The sequence below is a fragment of the Manacus candei genome, unplaced genomic scaffold, assembly GCF_025592945.1.
Source record: "Manacus candei isolate 608988 ecotype Guabito, Panama unplaced genomic scaffold, ASM2559294v1 h1tg000024l, whole genome shotgun sequence".
NCBI lineage: Eukaryota > Metazoa > Chordata > Aves > Passeriformes > Pipridae > Manacus > Manacus candei.
Genome location: NW_026138072.1, coordinates 875,763 through 900,835, shown reverse-complemented (window position 1 = coordinate 900,835; position 25,073 = coordinate 875,763). Strand labels below are relative to the sequence as shown.

At 35.8% G+C, this 25,073-nt stretch overlaps 1 protein-coding gene across 8 annotated transcripts in view; it reads left to right on the top strand.

Moving 5' to 3' along the window:
- The window catches only part of JAK2 (Janus kinase 2), an 83,931-nt gene that overhangs the window by 34,388 nt on the left and 24,470 nt on the right, over positions 1 to 25,073 (top strand). For 7 of the 8 annotated variants that reach the window (XM_051788232.1, XM_051788233.1, XM_051788234.1 and 4 more), the window contains 13 exons: positions 1,633 to 1,774; positions 2,838 to 2,944; positions 6,040 to 6,290; positions 12,760 to 12,883; positions 13,665 to 13,782; positions 14,302 to 14,447; positions 15,874 to 16,192; positions 18,203 to 18,322; positions 20,318 to 20,475; positions 20,789 to 20,900; positions 22,563 to 22,749; positions 24,024 to 24,151; positions 24,660 to 24,794. In XM_051788232.1, the coding sequence (XP_051644192.1) occupies positions 6,071 to 6,290; positions 12,760 to 12,883; positions 13,665 to 13,782; positions 14,302 to 14,447; positions 15,874 to 16,192; positions 18,203 to 18,322; positions 20,318 to 20,475; positions 20,789 to 20,900; positions 22,563 to 22,749; positions 24,024 to 24,151; positions 24,660 to 24,794 (1,767 nt within the window). In that variant the 5' untranslated portion in view covers positions 1,633 to 1,774; positions 2,838 to 2,944; positions 6,040 to 6,070. Of the gene's footprint in view, positions 1 to 1,632; positions 1,775 to 2,837; positions 2,945 to 4,573; positions 4,870 to 5,712; positions 5,773 to 6,039; positions 6,291 to 12,759; positions 12,884 to 13,664; positions 13,783 to 14,301; positions 14,448 to 15,873; positions 16,193 to 18,202; positions 18,323 to 20,317; positions 20,476 to 20,788; positions 20,901 to 22,562; positions 22,750 to 24,023; positions 24,152 to 24,659; positions 24,795 to 25,073 lie in introns of those variants that run through there. The other variant, XM_051788240.1, reaches the window with a different exon arrangement.

Genomic DNA, 25,073 nt, shown 5'->3' with positions numbered 1-25,073 from the left:
ACCTGTTCAGCTTGGTTTTCATCTCTGAGTTTCCATGCTTCTTATCCAGAGATATAAACTGCTCTTTCATAAGCCAGCAATCATTTTTGTTTGTCATATGAAGAATAGACTTGATATTAGGCTGCTTTATCAATATTTTGCATTTGAAATGCAAACTGTAGTGTCACTGAGCTTATTCAAAGTGTTGCAACCCTTATTCTACTGGGCTTGTGGAAAACTACGTAGTTTAACACAGGTAAATATTCATGCAGTTTTTCTCGAAGTAAAAAGCCTGACTGGGAATTATGAATGCAAGGCAGTTCTGAGCATCGAACAGTACTTTTAAAATAGAAAATAATTTAGAACTCCCACAGTGCCTCTTGATCTGAAACCTGCATGAACAGGTGGTGGGTCTCTCCTTCATTTGAAGCTGGTGCTCAGATCAGTGTGTGTGGAATGTGTGCTCAGTAGGTCAGTGATAGGCGACTCTGCCTCAAACAACCCTCCCTCTCTCCCTCTGGCACTTCAGCAGAGGTCTGGAAAACTTGCATTGACTGTATAGGACTTTGGATCAGATCCTGGTATGATCTGAAGCACCTGGAGGTGCATATGAAATATACAGCCGTCCAAGAAAGGCAAAACTTCTTATCTCTAAAGCTAGTATTGCAAGGGCAGAAACACTAATCATTGCCATTCACTCTGACTTCTGTGGGGAAAGAAGCTGAATTTACTGCTCATTGAAATGGGTTCTTTTTTGGGGGGGGGACGGGGAGAGTGTGTGATATTTGTGACAGACTCAGTAGACACAACACTGAGGAAGCTGTATGTCTTCATATTCAGGGAAATACCTGTCTGAAGAGTCATCAAACAAAACTTGCAGAGTGCTCCCATTCTGAATTCTGCCTCCTTTGAACTTCCATTGTATTTTTCCCCCTTTATTCAGTTTTAAAATGAATTTTTGCCTCTCTGTCAGGCCCTTTCTTGTGTGGGAGGGTTACAAAGGGAATCTTTCTTTTTTCATTGCTGCAGGAAGCTGCTGTTGTACTTAAGTGCTTTCAAATGGAGTTTCCTGCAACCACAGAAATGTTGTGCAAAGAGAGCAAGGGTGGGTCTGCCCTTGTCCTTCCTGCAACAAGACAGTTGATCTTAACTTCCATATGAATTTAAATGAGTGCTTGTTGTCAGTTTTCAAACAGAATTAATTGTTCTGGTTAAAGGGAGTGCTACTACGTGAAGTGAACATACCATATCTGTTTTTGTGATTACTTTTCCTTTTTCGTTTCTATTTTCTTCGTGTAATGCCGTATACAGTTTCTTAAACTGATGCTGTATTCACAGAAAAGAAAAACATGGTTAGAGCAAAAAAAGTTGGTAAATACATATATGGTCAAGTTTCTGATTTACACAGCACTTTCTTGCTAGAACTGAGAAGCAGTATCAGTATCAAAAATATATTTTTAGATTTATTTTTTTTTACTGTGTATTTAAAAAAGCCTGAATTTAAAAAGTTCTTGTCAGACAGGAATCTCGGCAAATAAAATAGGAGTGGATCATTATCTGTATCTAAACACAGATTTGAATTCTTCAGTAATGATGCATTACATATTGCTTACAGCCATTAACCTTTTTTTTAATATTCTGTTTTTATTACAGATACATTATGTCCCACCACTGCTTATGTGCCTGCTTTGTCTGACTTTCTGTGGATTCCAGCAGCGAGTGGCTTGTGACATGCTTATTTAAAGGGCTTCATCACTCCCATGTATAATACAGAGATTTCTCTAGTGATAAAAAGGTAATTAACTGTTGGAAATTTATCAATAGTGAGAGAACACACTCATCTTTGAACCTCTGAAGGCTAATGATCCTAGCCCTGAAGGTTTCCCTAAAACACCCCTCTACTGCCTCAAAAAAAAGCCCCAAACAAACATGAAAAATTAAAACAACAAAAAAACCCCCCTAAATTGAAAACATATTCTGAATGGGGCAGTGAATTCTGCATATTATTAAATTGCGAGACTTTTGTATGTCCTCCACATTTTAGTGAAATTTCTTCCATAAGTCATTGTTTTCAGTCTCCTTAATTAATTTCTTGCTGGTCAGTTTACAAAGAACCGTATGAATTAGTGCAGCCGAGGGTACCTGGTAAAAATTATTGTCAGGTGCATTGGAGGTACAGACAGCAACAGAGTGTATGTAAACAGCTTACATTGTAGATGCTGGTGATTATGGTTAGAGCAATATGGGGAATGATTAATCTTATCCTGTAAAAGCTGTGGCTTGAAATATTATCCAGATTAGGAATATTAAAATAATCCTGTTGGTTCAAATCATCTGTTCATCAGTGCCAGAATCAGATCTTTTATACTTAGTAGCTTTGATCTCCCAAACAAGATCTTTATATCCCTGATTCTGTTACCCATTCTTGTTATATGGATGATTGGATAGGCCGTTTTTCTTTTTCACTTCTTGATTATGTCAAACATCCACTTTAAGATGTGTGTGGACTTGGTACTTTTTGGCAAACAGATGCTTTTGTGGTGCTGAGTAACTTATCTACAAAAGACCCATTCTGGATATATTAAATCCTTTTTATTCAGCTGTGAGGATTATTTACATTTACATTCTTTACCCAAACACAGAAATTCTTTTGAATTACAGTATGATAACAAATCTGTATACCCTAGAAAGTAATACTCAAAGGTATTCTGCAAGGTACATTAGTGTCTCCCAGTATGTTTAGTCTCAAGTTGCTCAACTTTTACAATAGTCAGAAGACTAGGTCATATTTTAAATATTCTGGATCAACAGCAGTTATTTTTTTTGCCATGTTTAATGCTTCTGTTGTGCTAATACAGGGATCTCTGGATGGAGCAAAGCAGGGAAGACTAACTGTGTTCAACTGGAGACTTGTTTGCTAAGAAATACACGTGAAAGCAGTTTTCTTTTGTTTTTCACACCATTGGTGAGTAGTGACCATGTGTTTCAGTTACTTTGCATATAAGGCCCTGTCCATGAAACTGATTGTTATATGTATAAGATAGAGGCCATGAAAATGTGTTTTCTGTTTTTCAGCAAATAAACTGATGTAAGAATATTTCTTGCTTTTACCTCTTTTGTCTGCACTTGGACATAAAAGACAAATTTGAAACTTGAAAATTATTTAATTTGAAGTGGTGATGCAATTGTACAAATAGTATCTCTTGAGATTTTTTCACGTAGTTACATAGAGCCTTTGAAATTAGTGCAACAAAAAAACCTGAGTGGAATACTCTGTTACAGTTTTTACTTTGCATTTTTTACCACATTTTATTGATATTTCTCATTCTTAGGTGTGATTAAGCAAGGTTCCCTTTGTGGTTTATTGAGTTTTTTAATGTAGAAACCAAGAGGGAATGATAAGGTTTTTTTGAAAGGAAACGTGTGTTTGTAAATACGCAAACTTTATGAAGAAGAGCGAGGCACAAGCATGTCTGTTTAGTTCACTTTTGAAATTGGTCACATTTTTAGTTAGGTGTACCAACAATATTTCCATTCAGTGTTGGTTAGACATAATACCAACGAACTAAGATGAAGGCATCTGTCAGTCCAGGTGAAGGTTCATATCATCAGAAGGTTAATATTGGAATATTTGAGGGAAACTTCTGTAGTAATTAAAGAAGAATTCCTCTGGAGATAAAAGCTGTGAATATTTTGTAAAAGCAAGTGGTAGATCACAATCATTACATCTTTCATATTCTTGACAGAAGTAGTGAGAAGTCTTTTAAATATTATGCTTTTAGAGATGTGATGGTTTTTTTCTTCTAAAAACCAAGAATTATATGATGAGTCAAGGGAGATACATTTTTTTTCCTTAATTGAATACTTCCTTGTTACCTTTGCTACCTTTGGAGCTAAAAGCACAAATCTTCTCATTTAAGGGTGGCTGACTCTATAAATGCGGCATAGGGAATCCATATCTCCCCTAGATCAGGGCCTAAGGAATGTAGTGAATGGCATTTGCATCTAGACTTTAAGATTTATATGTTTATGATACACTGTCTCTTTTTGTTGCTTAGTTTGGGAAGTAAAATTCTGCATTTTTCTTTTGGTGAGGTGTCTTTTTTTCTTTTCCCCAGAATTACCATCACGGTAAAATGGCTTTATCTTCTGTATGTGTTCTATCACATAACTCATGAAGTTAATGTTTTTCTTTTTTAAGGTATTTAGCCTTTTTTTCCCTGCTGTTATAACTGTTGATTTCTGTAGCACACGTCATCTTTAGCCCACATAAATGTATAGTCATACACTCATCCTTTTCTACGTAATTGTAGTTAGGAGCAGCAAATAATTAAAAAAAAAAAATCACCATGTTCCAAACAGCTCTTTTATGATAGAGCAACACAATTCAATATAAACAAAAGCTGTTGAAAGTTGCATTTTAAGAATGTCACTCCCATCTACCTATGTAAAACAATAAATATATTTTTGAGTTAAATAGTAGCATTTTCAAGTTCAATATCTTTATTAACTGTTCAATATCTTTGTCAGTGACATATGCACCCTTAGCAAGTTTGGGAAACACATCAAGCTGACTATTGCAGCTGATGGGCTTGAGGGAAGGTACCATCCAGAGGAACATTGACAGGCTTGAGAAGTGGGCCTGTGGGAACCTCATGAAGTCTAACAAGGCAAAGAGCACCTGGTCCTGCACCTGGGTTGGGGCAATCTCCAGTATCAATATGGGCTGGGGAATGAATGGATTGAGAGCAGCCCTGTGGATAAGGACTTGGGGATCCTGATAGATGAAAAGTGAGACGTGAGCTGGCAGTGTGCACTTGCAGCCTAAAAAGAAACCATGGCCATCAGGTCAAGGGATGCGATTCTCCTCCTCTCCTATGCTCTGCTCTTGTGAGTCTGCACTTGCAGTCCTGCTTTCAGTTTTGGCGGTCATAGCATAGGAATGACATGGACCAGAGTGGAGCGAGTCCAGAGAAGGCCACAAAAATGATCAGGGGGCTGACCCTTCCGTGAGGAAAGGCTGAGAGAGTTGAGGTTATTCAGCCCAAAGAGAAGGCCTCAGGGAGACCTTATTGTGGCCCAAACCATTTTATGATTCTAAAAGTCTAAAAAATCAAGTCTTTATGACTGATGTCTTGTTTAGACCTATTCTGCATTTTCAAAATATGAAATGCAGAATTCCAAGTAGTAGTTACTTGGAATCAGTTTTAATAAAAGCAAACCTTATTATAGACTGTGATCAAAGTTTTTATGATAAGCGTGGTCTATACTGATGAAATTGTGATGGAGTCACAGAAAAGCAAAGACATTCTTTAACTGGCTTTTAGAATATGGTGTCCAATCTCTTTTTTAAACTTTTCATTATCAAATATACTCCTGGTTATATATTGAATTATTAGTGTCTTCTTCTCTTTAATTACATTTAACCGAGAGGATTGTTAGCTTGAGTTCCTTAAGAATAGACTTAAATGATTATTCTGAAAGGAGGTGGTCTTAGAAGTCCCCCCCATAGGTACAAACCAAGTCTGCTTACTTAGATTCTCATCTCAACATGTTTTCTTTTAAGTGTCGGCTTAAGAGTAAAACTCACATGAAGGGTGCTATGGCTACCCTTCTCTTCATCAGTGTCAGCTAGCTGTTATATCTTCTAAGTTCTCGGTACAATAGTTGTGTTTAAACTGGGAGTATAATGAGCTGTACAGATGTGATTAAAGGGCTTCTTTTGCCTTTCAGGTTTAACTAGCATGTTTTAATTGGACAGATGAGCACACACTGTCTAAAATCCAGTGATAGGTAATAATTCTCTAGTTGGACTCCCAATTAATATTTTGTTTTCTCCTGTAATAATGTCTGTTACTCTTCATCTAGGGCTATATAGTAAATCAAAGAGAAACTTAGCTTTTAGTAAATGACCTAAGTCATTCTCAGGTGTTAATTCTCAGATCTCATTAACAGGAGTTAATGTTTTTCCTGTATCAGAACAGTACTGTCATTAAATAGGAGTATTACGAACAAAACCAAGTAAAGTTAGTCAAGAAGTACTTCTTACATTTCTTGTAGGCAAATGCTCTGAACAGAACCAAAACGAACTATGGCTTGTCTTACAATGACAAATATGGAAAGCACAGCAACTGCTTCTGTCCACCAGAATGGTGACATCCATGGAAATACCAGTGCACCCAGGCAGACAGAACCATTACTTCAAGTGTACCTTTATCATTCTCCTGGGAAGACAGGAGAAGATTACCTTCAATTTCCAGCTGGAGAATATGTTGCAGAAGAGCTTTGCGCTGTTGCCTGTAAAGCCTGTGGTAAGTATATACATACCAGTTTACTTAATGAATTGGTGAAACTCAGCTTCATAGAAGAAAGTTTTTAACTATCCAGAGCTCATGAAAATAGTGGCTTTTGAATCAAAAGGCTAATTTCGCTGTTCTTTCAGAAGTAATTAGCACCAGGCTGTAAAACTGTTTCCATTAGAACAGTTGTGAAACTGAATTAGGTGACTGCTATCCTTTATCAAATAATTTGAGGGTATTTATCCCTATCCTTTGCCTGGAAGTCTTCTTTCATTGGGCTGAGATATAGCTCGGATAGTTAAATCACTGCAGGAGCCTGGAAATTACTTTCTGATGCACCCCTGCAAAAGAGATTGGTCCTGGAAGTAATGCATGTGTTGTGTATTATACATGCTTGATTACTTTGCAGATGGTAACTGTTCTGTTAGATATAATATGACTTCTTGTGTTTGTGATTAATGATTTTCGTAATCATTTAGGAAATGAAGTCTGTAAATAGCAGGGTAGTGTATTTTAACACCTGTTGTATTTGGCATATATTGGCTAATATAAATATTAGTCTGTCAAAATGTTATTCTGTAATTGAATGCCAGTTTGATGCATGCATGCAAGAGCTCAGCCTTTTTAAAAACATTTTATTTAAAAATTTTTTGAAAAATTTAATGTGTGAAACTTTTGTAGTTTATATTTTTTTTACAGAAAACTGCCTGAACATGAAACTGAATTTTTTCCAAGTAGAAACACAAGAATAAATGAAGTGTCTTGAAATTAATTTTAAATTGACTAGTCAGTCGTGGTTCAGTTCTTGTATGTTAGCTGGTATGTTAATTGCTGTGTAAAAAATAAATGTCACACCAAAAAAAATAAAAGTCATTGCTCTCAGCCTGAGGGACAAAGTGGTATTAGAGGAACCAAATGTTGGTAGATATGAAATATGAAGGAGAAATTGTTCTAGAGAATCAAAGACTTGTTTTCTCAAATCATGATCTTAAACCTTTTGATCTTTTCTGATCTCTCTCAAAAAATCTTAAATGGAATTTCTCTTTTAAGCTGTTTTTTAATGTCTTTACAATCAGTTTATAGAAGTGTCAGGCAGTCAAGGCCATTTGAACAAAAGCAGAAGTAATGATTCAAGAAAGCCACCAGAGCTGGTGCAAGAGAATGATAATGTGAACCTAATGTTATACTTTACAAAATAAATATGATTGTTTGCAGAAAAGCTGTAAACTTTGTTCATAATTTTTCTTTTATTCAAAGTGTGAACAAAACCTAGAAATCTGTGTTTAAAAATTAGCATGCGTAATTGAAAATGACATGAATTGAGTTTTGTTGTGTTGTAGGTAAATCAGATACCAACTACTGGAAACATTTGAAGTCTGAATTTGAATCTTGAATGTATTTTTTTGTATACAGAAAGAAAGTTAGTTGATTTGTATACTGCATGTGTTACTATGCTATATCAATAATTCTGCAATCAGATACTTCCCAGTGTCTTTTCAGACAGAGTATTTATCATTAGATAAAGTAATTTAAAAAACTAAACAACTTTGGACTGTACACTATAACTTACCAGAATAATACATTATACAGAAGATGAGTATTACACGGAAAAATAATTTTCTTTTAATATTCAAACTAACAATTTGTTTATTCCATTGGCTGAAAAATATGAGTAAAAAATATGTGCATCACTTGTATGTATAATCCAGATTTTTGCTGAATTCAGGTTAACAAAGTGTAGATATTTTTAAACAACACTAGATAAGTGAGTTTGTAAATCATGATTAAAGCAGTTATAATGACAAGCAAAGCACTGCTTTGGTATTAGCCAAATAAATTTATGCCATGTTCTTGAAAATCTTAATACATTAGTAGCAAAGTAAGCAGAGATAGTCACTTTAAATCTCACAAGAACAATTGAACAGCTCACTGAAAAATGTTTTGACAGAGTCAACCAGGAGCATAATCTTGTTTAGCATCTTGCGTTTCTCTCATAGCTTGTCCCTAGGTGTATAAGAATCCTAAATTTCTGTAGGATGTGTTTGACTTTATTTACTGTCTGACAGGCTTTTATTCTCATGTCCTCATCCCTTTCTGTTAGGATCATTAAACTCTGGAATCTTACCTTTTTAATGGAACTAGAATCTCAAGACAGAATGAGTTTTGCAATCCTGACAGGTTTGCTGAGTTTTGGGCAGCTAGCAGTTAACAAAAGACCTTGAATTTGTTGGCTTCTGTGTTTGTTGTGGGGTTTTTTTTTGATGTTGATATCCCAAAACTCCAGCTAGGAACCTTTTAATTCTCACTCATCTGATTTGCAAGTAAATTGGAAATTCCATGTTACTTTCTAAGAAAAATGGTGGTGTCTCTTGGAAAACCAATAATATTGCAGAAAATTTTTAATTATACTAAAGTAAAAGTATTATTTCAAAACTTTTAATGTGACTAAGTGCTGACAGCATTTGCAGTCAATTAAACATTTTCAAGAGAGCAACTGTGTTGCATAATGTGATGATTGTGATGACCTCTTTGCTTGTATGCTTCAGAAGAGATGTCTTGCTGCTAACAAGGGAATTTTAAGCGGATTTTCCCTAACATGCTGAATTTCCAGAATTCACATGACTCTGAGTTCACATGGCTCAGAGTTATCATTCATTTTAATTAATCATTGGGGGGTTGTTTTTTTGGTTGGAGTTTTTTGGTTTGGTTCGGTGGATTTGTTTTGCTTTGGGTTTGTCTTTTTTTGTTTGTTTGTTTGTTTTAGTTTGGCATTTTTTATTCCTTTACATTTCCTGAATATCCACACAGAACATGGTGCCCCCTGCAGCTCCCCCACCGTAAGTGAGGAATGAATTAAACAGAACTCTGGGCAATTCTGTTTTGCTAGAAAAGGAAACGTGTGCTTTGATTTACTATTCGGAAAGCATTTTGTTGGCAGGATAGTGACATTAAATGTGATGTCAGAGTTCAGTAAGCCTCTGGTTTGTATGACAGATGAGAGGAAGATATTATTTTAATGTAAGAAAAGGGAAGCAAATTTCCATCTGGTATGTGCAGAACTTCCTAAGTTTTAAAGAGTTTACTTCCAGTTGTGTGTGAAAACTGACTAATATTCGTATTAGACTTTGAAAATTTGAGATTTTTTTAAAGTGTTTTTAATCATTCAATTAATTCTTTTTATCTGTATATGTCTAATGACTTACATGCTTGAAATGACAGTTTTGTAAAACTATATCTACTATAGACTGTGCTTGGCTTTCACATTTCATAGTGGTGTCATGGCTTGTTGTGACTTACACTTTATGTTTTTTATTTTTTCTTTAAAGAAGGACATTACTTTATGAAAACCTACTGCATGGGAGAAAGAGTGCCTAATGCCAACAAAGGAGAAAGTATAGAAAAACTGTATTTCCTTAGCTGCTTCAGGGTAAATGAAGTAGTGTGACTTGTCTGGATGTGAAACTCTAAAATCATAATGAGGAAAAGATCAAACTACTTTGCAAATCGTTTTTTTTTAGTCTTGAAATTGAAGTTTGAGGAATGAGCTTACGCTGTTTTGTAGTCTTCCATATGATGTACTTGACAGACTGTAAAGGATGACAAGACTCCTTTCTTTAGCCTTATGTACTAAATAAATTGTCAAGAGATAGTCTTTGTTTTTGTCTTTGCAATAGTCCAGAAAATTTGACAGCCCTTGCTGGAGAAGCAAAGTGGAAAAAAGTCTGCTTAATTATGTCTGACTCACTGTCTTCTCTCTAATTTGTCATTGACTGATTTGATAACATGGTTAGTGCAGTGCAAAAATCCAGGGGAGGCTTTTCAGTTCCTCTTGTGAATAGCTTTTATGATTTTACTTAGAAAAATACATTTCTCAGAAGTTTTCACTATTGTTGACATGTCTAGGTTTCAACAGAAGACTTTGATTCCCCACTCAAGTCTTTTTGTTTTCCTTGTTTCAGGAGAGAGCACTTAAATACTGCAGTTATTACTCACTTGAAAAGTCCCTGCAATTACATGGCCTCTTTGCTTTTGTCAGATTCCTGTGAATTATTTTCAAGACTCTAATAAAGGGATTTACTCTATTTTTTTATAATTGTTGAGCAGTAAGTGTAGCAGTGAAATCGCGTAGTTCTTAAGGGGAAGGGAAAAAAAGGTGTGATTCCTTTTCATGAAAAAAAGATCTGTATGTCTTTGAGCACTGGCACTGTATGGTGCAAGGTACCATTTGGAACTATAAATGCCAAAGTATGAGAGACGGATGAGTGCAGTTTACTTTTCATACAAAGGAGGACAACAGGGAGGATTTTTGTTGTTGTTAATATTAACATTTTTTATTGGGAATGGAGTATGAATGTCATGATCTTTGCTTAGTTAAAGTTTCAGAAAGGATTTTGCTGTGGGTCTTTTTGAGAAGCAGAGTGGTGGTGGGGATGCCTGTAACGTATTTGGTGAGATACAGCAGCTTAACACTTGAATTTAAGAATATGACTTGGAAATTTTTTCTCATACAGTGTGCTTACAGGGCTTGTTAGCTGTTTGGGTATATGTGTTAGTGAGACGAGGTAAATATTCAGGATTTCCTTGAAAAGTGTGTGGCATTTGTGTAGAGGCCTGGCTAGTAATTCTCACATGCATTGCACTGTAATTGATCTGAAATTATTTGGGATACAGACACCACACAGCCTTAAAACTGCCAAGTTAATTGTAACTGCTTTATAGACAACTGATATGTAGTGTAGTGTAGTTGATCCCACTTCACACATCAAAAGAGAGCCATGTTGAGTTTTTGGGATAGGTTTCTTTTTAACTCCATAAAATATTTCTCATAATTTGGATTGATCAAATATGTTTTATTGTGCCTTAGATTTGCAACATTTAGATTTACAGTCAGTCCTTCAGTTACTAATCCCTTTGGGTTTGTTCCTGTGGAGGATTTGTTTAGTTTTGGTTTCTCTTTTGTTGCTTTACGGAATTCTTTCCACTTCTGTAGTTTCCTGTAAGTCTATGACTCCTTTCCATAGAAAATCATGTGTTAGGACCTGCAGTTCTGGTATGTTTTGGTGAGCTTTGGTTTAAGAAAGCATCAGATGATTGGCCTATAGATTTCAGCAGTTTAATCTTCACAACTGCACAATAGAACTCTTGTCTTAGCCTTTTTACTCTACCCCTACAGAGACAAACTTATTCTGTATCAAATTTAATAAACTAGTTGTTATTTAAGAATGAAATATGTTTTGTTCTACAAGGGTATGTGGTTTTATATGTGGAGTTGATTAGTTGTTTCATCTAACAGATTGTTTTACATGTAGTTTAGATGTGATGAGAGAAATCTGGGGTCTGCCCCCTTCAATAATTACCTAGATGGTGTCCAGAACAGAAAGAAATAAAGGATTTCTTTTTTCTCCTGGTTTAGTGTGGGAATTTCAATTATTTAATTCTGAGTCTTTGGTTAGGGCTGTGTGTACTTTGCCTTTTCCCATAATTCTTTTGTCTCCTAATGTAATTTCAAGTTACTTTTATTGCCTTTACCTGTCTTTTTTATTATTTTTTTCCTTTTCACCCCAAAGTGTATTGCTTTAATGGAAAGTTTTCTTTAGTTATGACTTACTATGACTTTGACACTGTAATTTTTCATCCTACTGTCTCACCTCTGCACCTGTGCCTCTTTCTGTCTTCAGAATATGTTTGTCAGTGTTTGCAGTTCATCCTTTTGTGCTGTCAATTCTCTGGCATTTAGCCTGTTTTCCAAATCTAACCCTGGCATCACATGGATGCACAACACTGCAGCATAATACAATGCTGTGGCATCTGTTGTCTGTTAGCCTGTGCTTTCAGCTGGGAACCTCAGAGCCAAATTAAAATTCTGGTACTGCTGAGGAGCTGATGCTCAACTGATTTCCAGAGTTTGTGATTAAGTAGGATTGCTTGTCATTAACAAAATCCTAAATTGTTGAGGGAAAAAATATTTTCCAGTTCCGTTTTATTAACAATACATGTTTGGTTTTGTTTTTAACTGAGTTACTAAAATGAAAATGGCAGGTGGTTGTCCTACTCATGATGACTTTCTTTGTATTGCTTTACTACTTATTTTTCATCTGTCTAAAGTCTTAAAATAAATCCCTTGATCTGATTTTGGAAAAAGTAAGAAAAAAAAAGTAATTTACTGTTTCTAAACTGAGATGCTAAGAAGACATTGTATTAAATGCCATATAGAAAAAATCTTGCAATCTAACAGTGAAGTACAGGATAACAGATGAGCACAGTCTGCAATCAGGGAACATAAAGGAAGAATGAGAAATTAAACTATCAAAAGCAGTTTGAAGGTTATGGATAATGATTGCAATGCTGTTGGCAATATTGATACCTGTTGCTGATAGCAGTAGAGCGCTGTGCCAATCTGCTAATTTTAACCGTCAATAGTTTTCTAATACTTTGTGAAAACACTTTCCTATAGACATTTGCTTCTCTGTTCTTCCTTTAGGTATCATGCCAGTGTACCATAACATGTTTGCGCTCATGAGTGAAACAGATAGAATGTGGTATCCCCCGAATCACACCTTCCATGTAGATGAAGCAACTAGACTCAAGCTAATTTACCGGATAAGGTAATCTACATCAAATGTTATACAACTTTCATGGTCAAAGAAAACTATGTGAGAAAACACAACCATAAGATATTAAGTTGAACCATAATTTCTCTTAGAAGATATGAACAGATTGTTGGTGTTATCTGGAAAAGAGATAGATAAAAGAATCAAAATTATTGGAGTGGTTTGAATAATATATTTCATCAATTTTCTATATCCCATATATTTCCCAATGTCAGGTTGAAGAAGCAAACAGTAAAAAATATAGAAGTAAAAATACTATTTTTCTTAATAACGATGCATCTCATCTCCTCTGTGCTTATCTGTTTAAAATTAGTGATGGTTCCAAAATGCAGAGTAATTATTCTGTGTAGTCAGGCATGTGTCTGCAATAGAACCATTTTTCCCGACCTCGTATTTGAATGTAGACATCTAAAACAATAGTCAAAGTTTTCCTTTTGTAAAACATTTTGTTTATTTACATTATATAATGTGGCCTGAGTTTTTCTTTAGCAAGTGTTTCAGAGGAAACTAGAAGACACTAATGAAATTATCTGTATTCTGAGAATAACTTTGCAAAGGTCCTCATTCCTATCACTATGGTTTATCACCCTGCTTAAATGTTGTAGTAGTTGGACACCACGAACTGGGTCTGAAGCCTTTGTTGACTTACTGGGATTTCATAGTGGCCCTCCAAAGCAGCCAGCACTAATTACATGTATGTGAGAACAATGATGTCTGAAGTTGGTAAGCAAAAGTATCTGTTTATTGACTTTTCCTTAAATCTGTTTCCCAACAGGTTTTATTTTCCGCACTGGTATTGCAGTGGCACCAACAGAGCGTATCGGTATGGCATTCTTCGCGGTGCAGAAAGCCCTGTTCTTGATGATCTTGTCATGTCTTATCTATTCGCGCAGGTATGATTTGCTTGCTTATTTTTTAATGGAGATTGGTAAAGGTTGTCAGTATTTATTCCCTTTCTATCTTCTGATAGTAACTGTATAGGCTCTTGACAGCTTGAAGCCTACTTGAGATGAAAATTAAATTCCATGTCCTATTGTATGTTTGGAGAGATGAAGCAGTGGCAGTTTTAGGGGAAGCAGTGAGAGTATGTGGGTTGAACTGACACAATGTAGAACATCCTCCCCATAATGACCTTTTTGAGATTTGAAACAAAAATATTTTGAAAATGGCATTTGTAAGCATGATGGCAGATGGTATTGCTTATGAACAAGTGCATCTTTTTGTGGATGAAGGAGTTCATTCAGAAGAATGGAGTCTTTAAAAAAAAAACAAACAACAAAAATCCCAAATAAAACAAACCTAAACAATCAAACAAAACAACAAAAAAACCCCCAACAACTGCAGTCCAAGCCCCTTTTATTGATAAGCAGCAGTGCTATAGTTTTAATTTGCTTTCTTACGTTCTTTCTCAGTGGCGAGCTGATTTTTTGGAGGGATGGGTACAGATGCCTGTTACTCACGAAACACAAGAAGAATGCCTTGGAATGGCTGTTCTAGATATGATGAGAGTGGCCAAAGAAAAGGACGAAACCCCACTGGCTATTTACAATTCAGTCAGGTAACTCCATAATTCATAACTCTTTCACACCTATCTGATATCTAAAAACAGTATTTTTGCACATTAACATCTGGGAGGAGATGTTTAGCTGCTGGCAATTGATGTATTCAAATGGTTATATAAATCTACCTATAGTGTAAACTAGAAATTAATAGAAGACTTGTATCATCATGGCCATTCATGTTTTGGGGACATAGATTTGGCTCTCTTAATGAAAAGTAAGGCAGCAGCTTCTTACGTGGGAAAGTATGTAAGCAATAATTTGAGGTGAGACACCCTTCTGGAAGTCATCAGATCCAACCCCCTGTTCAGGGCCAACTTCAAAGTTAGATGAAGTTACTTGGGCCCTCATCCAGTAAGGTTCAGAAAATGTCCAGACTTTGGAAATTCCACCATATCTCTGGGCAGCTTTGTCCTGTGCATGACCATGCTCATGGAGGAAGATTTTTTTCTGTATCTAATGAGTTTCCTTTGTGATACTGATAATCCTCTGTTGCCTCTTGTTCTTTCACTGTGCATATCTGAGAACTATAATTCAGTCTTTTCCGTAACTCTCCGTTGCTTGAAGACAATTAGTAGAACACCCTACTTGAGCCTTCATTTTTCCAGGCTTAGTAACTCAGGCTCCCATATGCCTCCTCTCTCATGTCATGTGCTCCAGGTTGATACACCAAAGTGAATTTGATAAACTCAAGCAAGTTCAGCATAGATCTGCACAAAACAGTTAAGAGCCTGGAGCATATGACATGAGAGAGGAGGCATATGGGAGCCTGAGTTACTAAGCCTGGAAAAAAAAATTCACTTTGGTATATCAACCTAATGAGTTTCTACTCTAGCTGAGTTAATTCTGTCCCTGCTTGGTACTTAATGCTTGATGTTTGTCTTTTAATGAGACCTAACAGGAAGAGATAAAAACAGAATGAGAAACAAATTGGCCAGCTTGTTGCAGCTAGTAACTGCAATTCTTTTGCTTCTGATAAAGACTGTGGACTGTGATATAGGAACTTCAGTGATAACCATCCACAGTGTTGTATTCTACCAAGAAATTTGTCCTTTATCCATATAGTTGCACCTACCTGTGCAGTATTGTCTTTCCAACTTCTACACCAAACCAAGCAACTGTGTAACTTCTGCTGCCTTACCTCAAAACTGAACTAACGAAAGAATAGACATCTCTGGATTTATGGAAAATGCCTTATGTAATATATGTTGCAACTGGAAAAGGGAAAAATGGAAGAAAACACAGGGCTGTATTTGAAAGAGCATACTATAGATTGAAGGATCCTTGTTATCCTACAGTTTAAAAAATAAGGGTACATTTAGAGGAAAAGATATTTTCATGTTGACTTGTTTAGCACAGAAGTAATGATCTTTGCTGTATTTAATGGATAAAATCAGTAGTTCTTTTCTGATTATGTATTCACAGCTACAAAACATTTTTACCTAAATGTGTGCGAGCAAAAATCCAAGACTACCACATTTTGACACGAAAAAGAATAAGGTACAGGTTCCGCAAATTTATACAACAGTTTGGCCAATGTAAAGCTACTGCCAGAAACTTGAAACTTAAGTATCTTATAAATCTGGAAACCCTTCAGTCTGCCTTCTATTCAGAGGTTTTTGAAGTAAAAGAACCTGGTGGAGGTCCTGGAGAGGAAAGCTTTGCAACCATTGTCATAACTGGAAATGGTGGAATTCAGTGTTCGAGAGGAAAACTTAAAGACTGTGAAACGCTTGCAGAGCAGGTAATTTTTTAGAATTATTTTAATAACTGTGCAGTTTGTCATATAACAGAGTAATTAGCTTATGTTAGAAGTTCTAATTTACCCCAAGTAAATTTGGTACTTCACAGTAATGCTACAATTTCCATATGGCTGAGGATCACAGAAATATATTGTCTTAAACAGTGCAGGATTTTAAAATTAGTTCTTTATTGAAGTATTAGAAGAAAGTCATGTAATAGTTCAGTGCTTGACATACAAAAAATTGTGCTGGACCTTCATGACTGTAAAAAATGTGGAAAAGTAATGACCCTTCCCCAGGTATAATAAAATGCACAAATTCCTCAAATTCTCTTTGAAAGCAGGGATTTAAAGACTCCAAACACCAGATGAATTTCCCTGTACCTCTTTCCTGCTGCAGCTAGACTCCTACCAGTATCTGAGTTAGCAAATTTAAAGTGACATTTCTGTGACTGCAGAATCCATCTAGTCTTTGTTCAGGAATTAAATGCTAAATGGTTCCTCTAAGTGTTAGTAATCACGTACTGCTGCGTTTTTATTTAACAGTATTATTTCTTTTGTGTGTGACTTCCCATCGTGACTGTTCATTATGTTGAGTTTACCAAAACATGATACAAACTTATAGCAGTATACGTTGAGAGTGCAGGAATTTCCCAAAGGTAAAAGTAAATGCAAAAGGAAGCACATGTGAGTTTTCCAAAATAAATGCATCTGTTTGCTACTTTTTATTCATAATATATAGCAGTCAAGACCAAACTACAAAAGGTTGTATTTTCCCGTGTGCTGTAATAATTTGTAAAGATAATATATGCTGGAGGTTTTTTTCAATAGTTAACAAAAATAAATCTGATTACACACCCAGGTTTTTTAAAGTGTGGTGTTCTTAGATAATTTGTACACAATTCATGCATACTATGCTGTTTAGGCCTGGCAACCAAGCCTTTAGTAACAGTAGTGTTTAAGCGGATCATCTTTCCTATAGAGATTGCCAAATTATTTTTTCATAATTAAAAATATTATCATTCCATTATTGAGAGAGACTTCATATATTTTCAATGGTACAGAAACTGTTTATAAGGTTGGTTATGAAAACCCAGTGAACCAGTATGGCTGCTTGTAAACTCTCGTTTCAGCAAACTTTACTGATGAACATTTATTAAGATGTTGAATTAAAACAAAATTTTTTTTATTTGTATAGAATGACATATGTGGGGTAAATTGGGAAGAAATTTATTCTGCAAGTTCACATTTTCAACAACCAGATGAACAAATTAAGCATCAGAAACTTCAATGCATTTGAGATGATTTATGTGTCTAATTGGGGTAGTCTGATTTGAATAAAATCTATTTGCTTAGGAAGAATAATTTTGGATACATAAATCTAGCTTTATTTAGAGCTGTTACTTATCACCTGAAGTTCTACTGAAAATAAAACAAAGTATGATTTTTATGACAGTGTAATTTGACTTGTGAAAGAATGAAAGTAGTGGTACAGAATATCATAGTATCAAAAAGTACCTGTACTTGCTGTCAAAAAAAAAGTATCTTAGATTTTTGTTTAGTTAGGATTTGTTCTTCAAGTTACCTAGTCAGTGATGACCATGGCTGATAGGACAACTTTCTCTTACCGTTTCTTCATTTGCACTAAATCCATCTCTTTGCTAGCAGATTTTGTAGCTCTCAAAACAGTAATCAAAATGTTCCATTGTTAATTCTTGCAAAATACTACAGAGGAAAAAAATATCTACAATTGTAAAAAGTCAAACCTATGTATGGATATTTCTGTTCACGGTTCCTGGATCCCTGTATATTCTTTAAGTTACATTCCTAGTGATGGTTCCATAAACACAAAAATCCTTTATTTATTTGTAATTGCATGTTGAATGTTTTATGATCCTCTTTGTTGCCAGCTTACAGGTTCAGAATTGTAGGAATTCCAATGCTGCAAATAGGTGAGGTTTTTTAATTGCCATTTATGTTATTACTACATTATGTACCCAATATTTGTTGCAGGATTTACAAACGTACTGTGATTTTCCTGATATCATTGATGTCAGCATTAAACAAGCAAGCCAAGAAGGCTCCAGTGAGAGAAGAATTGTCACTATTCACAAACAAGACAGCAAGAATCTGGTCTGTTTACTTTGATTGCTGTTCTTTCAAATAGATGTTGCTTTGAGCAGACTTGTGTGATTGTTGTGTATTTAGTATTTTATAGCCAAATACTGTGTTAATTAAGCTTGAGGTAGAACTAAATGCATTTCAGCAGCATAAGTGGTGTATTGGAACAGTAAAGGTCTTCTGCATTCAAAGCTCTGTGCATGGAAAGGGATATTTATATCTGAGGAAAATTTCTGATATACAGATTGATTCTTTTGTTATTAGAGTCTTGAACCTGTGTCTATTGTTTTAATTCTCAAGTGTACTGTTTCCATGGCATCATGCTAAGCTCTCTGCTAGAGACCAACACATTGAAAAAGGCTTCAAATTTCTCTGAAGGAATGATGATACCCAAGTATCAAAATTAAGGTCGTTGCTTTTACTGTTTAAGATTCTTTGAAGGAGATCTTAAGAAAGTGTTTTATACACGAATGTAAAAGGTTTTTTGTTTGAACTCCAACATTGCACTTGAGTCAGGTTTTCCAGCAGGTATAACTGTCACAGAGTTGTGTGGTCGACTGACCCTGGCTGGATGCCTGGTGCCCACCAAAGCTGCTCTAATCACTCCCTCAGCTGTATAGGGGAGAGAAAATACAGTGTGAATCCTTCCCACAGGCTGCAGTTCTTCATGAACTGCTTCAGCGTGCGTCCCTTCCACGGGCTGCAGTCCTCCAGGAACAGCTCCGTAGTGGCTCCATAGTGCCAATAAACAAGTTTCAGTGCAGGCTTCCATGGGGTCACTACCTCCTTGAGGCAAATCCACACGCTCCGGCGTGGTGTTCTGCACGGGCTTCAGGTGGATATCTGCTCCACAGTAGACCTCCATGGGCTGCAGAGGCACAGCCTGCCTCACTGTTGTCTTCACCACAGGCTGCAGCTGTTTCCTGTTCCTCTTAATAAGGAGTTTCAAGACTCCAAATTCTTGGCACCTGCTCAAAAGTACCAGCTTTTTTAATTGCTGTCTAGCAAGGAACTTGCCAAAGAATTGGTTTCAAGTGCTAAGTGGGTCCCCATTGTCACCGGGAAACTAGTGCAGCACATACTAAAGCCCACTCTGTTGGGCTGCACTACTTACTGAATGAAATCTAAGGTGACTCAGAAAATGGCAGATGCTTCTCTATTTTTCTTTATTTGCAGTAATAAATATGTTGTTACAGACAGATTTAATTTTGCTCTGCTCTTACCTGTTCATTATACTGTGAATAGACCTTTTCCACACCCATTTTCCTTTGCCCACATTATTTTTCTCCCAGCTTCCATGCAGTGTACCTGTCTTTCTAGTAGTCAAAGGTGAGCTTCTCTCTATGATCCAGCTCAGGATGCCAGGCTTTGCTGACTAGTAGTTAGGTTTCCAGGCAGGTACTTTTCTAGAGATTTTTCTTTGCTACTTGAAAGCAGTCATATAAATCTTTGATAAGTGAAGGCTCTCCTTTAGGAAGAAGAGAAACACTGTGTTGGCAGTGAAGTAGGTGTCTGCCATGCTGAGTTGTATCTACTCAGTTTTTCCCTTTCAAATGTCCTCATGTCAGCATTCCTCTGCTATTTCATATATTTAGAGTAAGATGTTTGGGTTTTTTTAATGGCAGATTTCATAGAATCGTGGATGGTTTGAGTTGGAAGGGACTTTAAAGATCATGTAGGTCCAACTCCCCCACTATGGGCATGGACACTTTCCAGTAGACCAGGTTGCTCAAAGCCCCTTCCAGGGATAGGGCATCCACATCTTCTCTGTTTTGTTTGTTTTGTGTTTGATTTTGAACATTGAAGATTGTTACAAAGTTTTGAGTGACAACAAGAAGGTAGAACATACAAACAGCAGTTAAAAACTACTTTTATTCATGTCTTTAATGTATGCATATGTGTGTAGCTTTTATACTGCTAGCATATCCAGGAATTTTCTGTTGCCTACTAAAAATTTAAATTCTCTCTCTCCTCCCCCTCCACCATTGTTCTGTGTCAATTTAACAGGAAGCTGAATTTCAGTCGTTAAGAGAAGCTCTCTCCTTTGTATCATTAATTGATGGATATTACAGATTAACTGCAGATGCCCATCATTATCTCTGTAAAGAAGTAGCACCACCATCAGTCTTGGAAAATATCCAAAGCAACTGTCATGGACCAATTTTGTAAGTAATTTTTTTAGCAATTTAACAATGTGATATTTGAAAGATGAACTTTAGTTGACTGTGAACTGTGATGGACATCTTAAAATGTGCTTTTATGTAACATGAAATGCTTTTCCTCTTATTTTTCACTTTGCAAAATACATAAGCAAACACCCTAAATATTGAAAAATAAAAGGGGAAAAAGATTAATTTAAAGGAAGCTGTAAAAAATTGCAAGTTTGAATTAGGTATTTGTTAATATTGCTCATTAGCCAATCTCTGATATTCGTGGATTTTGAAATTATATGATATTAAACATTTTTTTTTACTATAGCATGGACTTCGCTATCAGTAAACTGAAGAAAGCAGGTAATCAGACTGGTTTCTACGTTCTTCGCTGCAGTCCTAAAGATTTTAAAAAATACTTCCTTACCTTTGCTATAGAGGTTTGTATTCTACCTTAAATAGTGCCTGTTATCTTTATTGTGATGTAATTATAAGCCTGGGGTGTTCAGTAAATGATTCTGAATTTTCCCTCCAGAATGTTTGTGTAATGTGTGTATTCTTAGCTACTTCTGTCAGACTGGCCAACCTTCAGGGTCTTGTGAGCAACATCAAAGTGCTTGTTTGGTAAAGAATTGCTAATGGCACATACCATATGCCTAGGAGACCAAGACAGGAAGAGGGAAGACAACTTGGGGATGGTGACATGGGTCTTGGCACTGTAGTAAATATTTGGGAGCTGGAGCAGTTTGATGGATTTATTTTTTTTAAATTTGGTTTTTTTTAGTTGAGTCTTTTTTCCCTAGGATTTCTGCATATCTCCTCCCCCCTCACCAATAGGACTGACTTAGACAGAGTTGATTATCCAAGAGTGTCTCCTTCACAAGTTCTTCTGGGTTCGGGTCCTGTCCCCATCCCCAGTACTGGGCCAGCAATATTATTTGTCAGCTGTTATGTCAGCACAGGTTTTCTGAGGATGTCTGGTGTTAGCTAGAGAGAAAGCCACCCTGAAAACGCATGCACTTCTCACATAGGTAAAGAATGAGAAGTACCCCTCCTACATGACATTGCAGTTAGTGATAAGACAATACCTCAATATTGCTGATACATAATTGCATGGTCTTGTTCCAAGGGTGGGCTTCTCTTTAATTACATTAACAGAGCTACCTTTGGGGTTTTAAGTAGGCAAGGTAGGACATGGGGTTTCCTGCTGGTGTGCAGCAAGCTAACGTGTTTGCTAATACTGACAGAGATATGTACATCTCTGAAAATGAGAAAACAGTGTTGATGTGTGAATGAAGAAGTAAACATCAGTTTCACAGAAATGTTATGTCCAGTCAATTAAGTGTTTGATAAGGAATTTTATAAACCAAGCTATCGGTTTCTGAGGCAAAAAGTGAGAGTCAAGCTTGTGAGTGAATCCTACCATTGCCATTAAGTGACTTGGCCCCAAGTTTTCTTCCCTTGTTCTGAGTCTTGCAGAAGTCATTGGAAGGCTTTTGAGATTCAGATTTTGTTGGAACATTTGCTGCAGTATTGAGGTGAAGAACCAGGAACGCACTATTAAGAGCTTATCTTGTTTAAAAATGTTTAATGGTATCTTTTCAAGACTCATTGAATAATTCAGTGCATATTGAAAATCTGTGCTAGGAACTAATTTCTTAGAACTGTACGGTAGATAACAGAAAAACAGAACTATAGCTGAGATCTCCAAATGCCTGCCAAAAGAACATGGAGCAGAACCATTTGGGCTATTGCTTCCAATAAAATTTTGTTTTGATATTACCCAATGTCAGAGTGAATAAGCTTTCGTTAATGGCTCTGAAGGATTTTTCCTAGGATCCATTATCTGTTTTCTCAGCTCCATCTTTGCAGCTTTCATTAACATTTGTTTTTCTCTAGCATCAACATGCTAGTTCCAGTGATGGGAGTAGAGTCATGTTTTCTCAGAATCAATATTACATATTGAGAGCAAAATAACAAATTATGGTCATATTTTGCTGAAGCATTCTTTCTTTAATTAATAGAGTGCTATACATTTAAATAAGCTTTCAAATATTAAATATTAATCAATTTTATTTTTAATGGAAAAAAAATCTCTGCAGCGTGACAATACTACAGATTATAAGCATTGCTTAATTACAAAGAACGAGAATGGAGAATATAATCTTAGTGGAACGAAGAGAAGTTTTAGTAATCTGAAGGATCTCTTGACCTGTTACCAGACAGAAACTGTCCGTTCAGACAGCATAATTTTCCAGTTCATCAAATGCTGTCCTCCAAAACCCAAAGGTAAGAGCAATATTATTTCTAAGCAAAAGGCTTTCCAACTTCTAGATTAAAGATTTAAAAATAACAGAAATGACTCTCAGATAGATACCTGTGTTTGTGTGGGGTTTTTTAGATTTCACTGAGCTATTTGTTTGTCTTGTTAGTCATAGTGTTCAGTCCCAGTGCCTGCCAAATTTTATTTTGGTATAAGATGGTCTTCCAGAAGTAACCATGGTAGCCAGTTTCATGATTAGAAGTAAAACTGGTTTCTTAATTGAAGTGGATTGTGTGCAGCAGCATTTCTTCTTCAGTCGAGTGTGTTCATGTCTTGAGAAGGAAAGAGTACTTAAATGTATCATTTATCACTGAGTATGGTTTCATAAGCAATGGAACCAATAATGTCAGTGAATTTCTGTCATTGTTGACATCTTAACTGAGTTATGCCAAAGCTGTGCTGTGATTTCAGCTTCTTTTTAACACTGAAAAATACACAGGGAATAGAGCTTCTACCTGAGGAGTAGATTTTTCTTGGCTTCATGTTAAATTTTTTTGCCTACCTTTAATATTCTTAATATCTTTCTCTTTTATGAATTCTGTTAACATCTGCCCTTCTAAGTAGTATTACTTACAGTTAATATTGGTTTGTCTTAGACTCTGTCAAAGTCCCTACTTAAAGAAAAAGTTGTGACAAAAGACTATTTGATATCACTTCTGCCCCTCTCAAATTTGACTGAAAATAGCTAATGGATTCAAAACCTTTGAAAAGATTTAACAAGTAAATATGTATGCACATTATAGAGAATAATTTTGTAGACTTATTCAGTATGAAACCAAAAATGTATATGCAGCAGAATTATAAGTTATTGAATAAATATTATCATGTGTTACCAGATACTCACAAAGATACACCTTTCAGCTTTAGTTGTAGTATCAGACCTGCTCTACTCTGTAATATAAAAGAAGGTGACTTTCATCCCCTTTTCCATCCCTAATTGTTATTACAGCAGCAGTTAAAATGTGAAAGAAGGTAGGAGTATTTTCAGAATGTTTGTCAAAAGTAGGAATACTTAAAAACATAAAATTAAGTGGGTGAACCTAGATGCTTTTGTTGATGAGAAAATATCAGACTTTGAATTAAATTAAATATTGCATGTCTTTTGAATAAACTGTTATTGATGTAATATCTTGTTTGAGTTGAATTAACCACCCCTCATTAATCCTTCTCAAACTATATTGGTTTAGTTTTATATTTTACAAATTTTCTGTGGTTTTCCTTTCCCTCTTTCTTCTCCCAGATAAATCAAATCTCCTAGTCTTCAGAAGCAATAGTGTTTCTGATGTACCTTCATCACCTACGCTACAGAGACACAACAATGTCAATCAGATGGTCTTTCACAAAATCCGCAATGAGGACTTGATATTTGTAAGTCCATTAGTTGCTTTTTCTACTGCAGATATTGGGTTTAATTCATGCCAAGTTTTAAAAACCTCTGTATGTGTTTAAAAGAGTCTTATCTGAGCCAGGAGATTTTGCTGTGATCTTTTCTTAGAGTTGTGGAAACAAAATATTTATTTTCATTTTCCGCCAATGCAAATAATTACTTCTGTAAAATTAAGAAACTTCCTTTTGACTGCAATAGCAGTTGTTTGTTTCTAGAGCTATCTAAATACATATTTAATATCAATTCCTTCCTCTCTGGTTCTTGCAGCAAGTTATTTTCTGAGATTCTTGAGGAATCAATAAGAAATAATCAAAGATTTAAGATATTTCTGATACAGTTGCTTCCTTTTCCCATCAATTTGACTCTACAGCCAGCATACCTCGAAAGATTTACATATATGTTAATTAGGGATTTTTTTTTAAGAGTTCTTTTGCAAAACAGGCAGATATTTCTGATTTTTTTCCCATCTGTATCCTTCCTTTCTTATAGGAGGAGAGTCTTGGACAGGGCACATTTACTAAGATTTTCAAAGGTGTAAGGAAAGAAGTGGGAGACTATGGCCAGCTCCATCAAACTGAAGTTCTTTTAAAGGTGCTGGATAAAGTGCATAGAAACTACTCTGAGGTTGGTGTCTAGTGCTATTTCTTCTATAACATTTGTCAAAAGCATTACTTTTCTTAAAATAAATGAGTATGTGTTATATAGTAGAGTGCTGTATTGTTTAACCAAGCTCATTCTTGGACTTGTGACAAACTGGGAGTATGGATTTGAGACTGACTTTGGGAAGTACACCTATGTATTTTATTTCCCCTCTCCCCACCACCCATCAGAGAATTCAGAGCTACCCACTGAGAACTGAAGAACAGTTTAGTTATACAACTACCACAGAAGAGGTGGCATGGC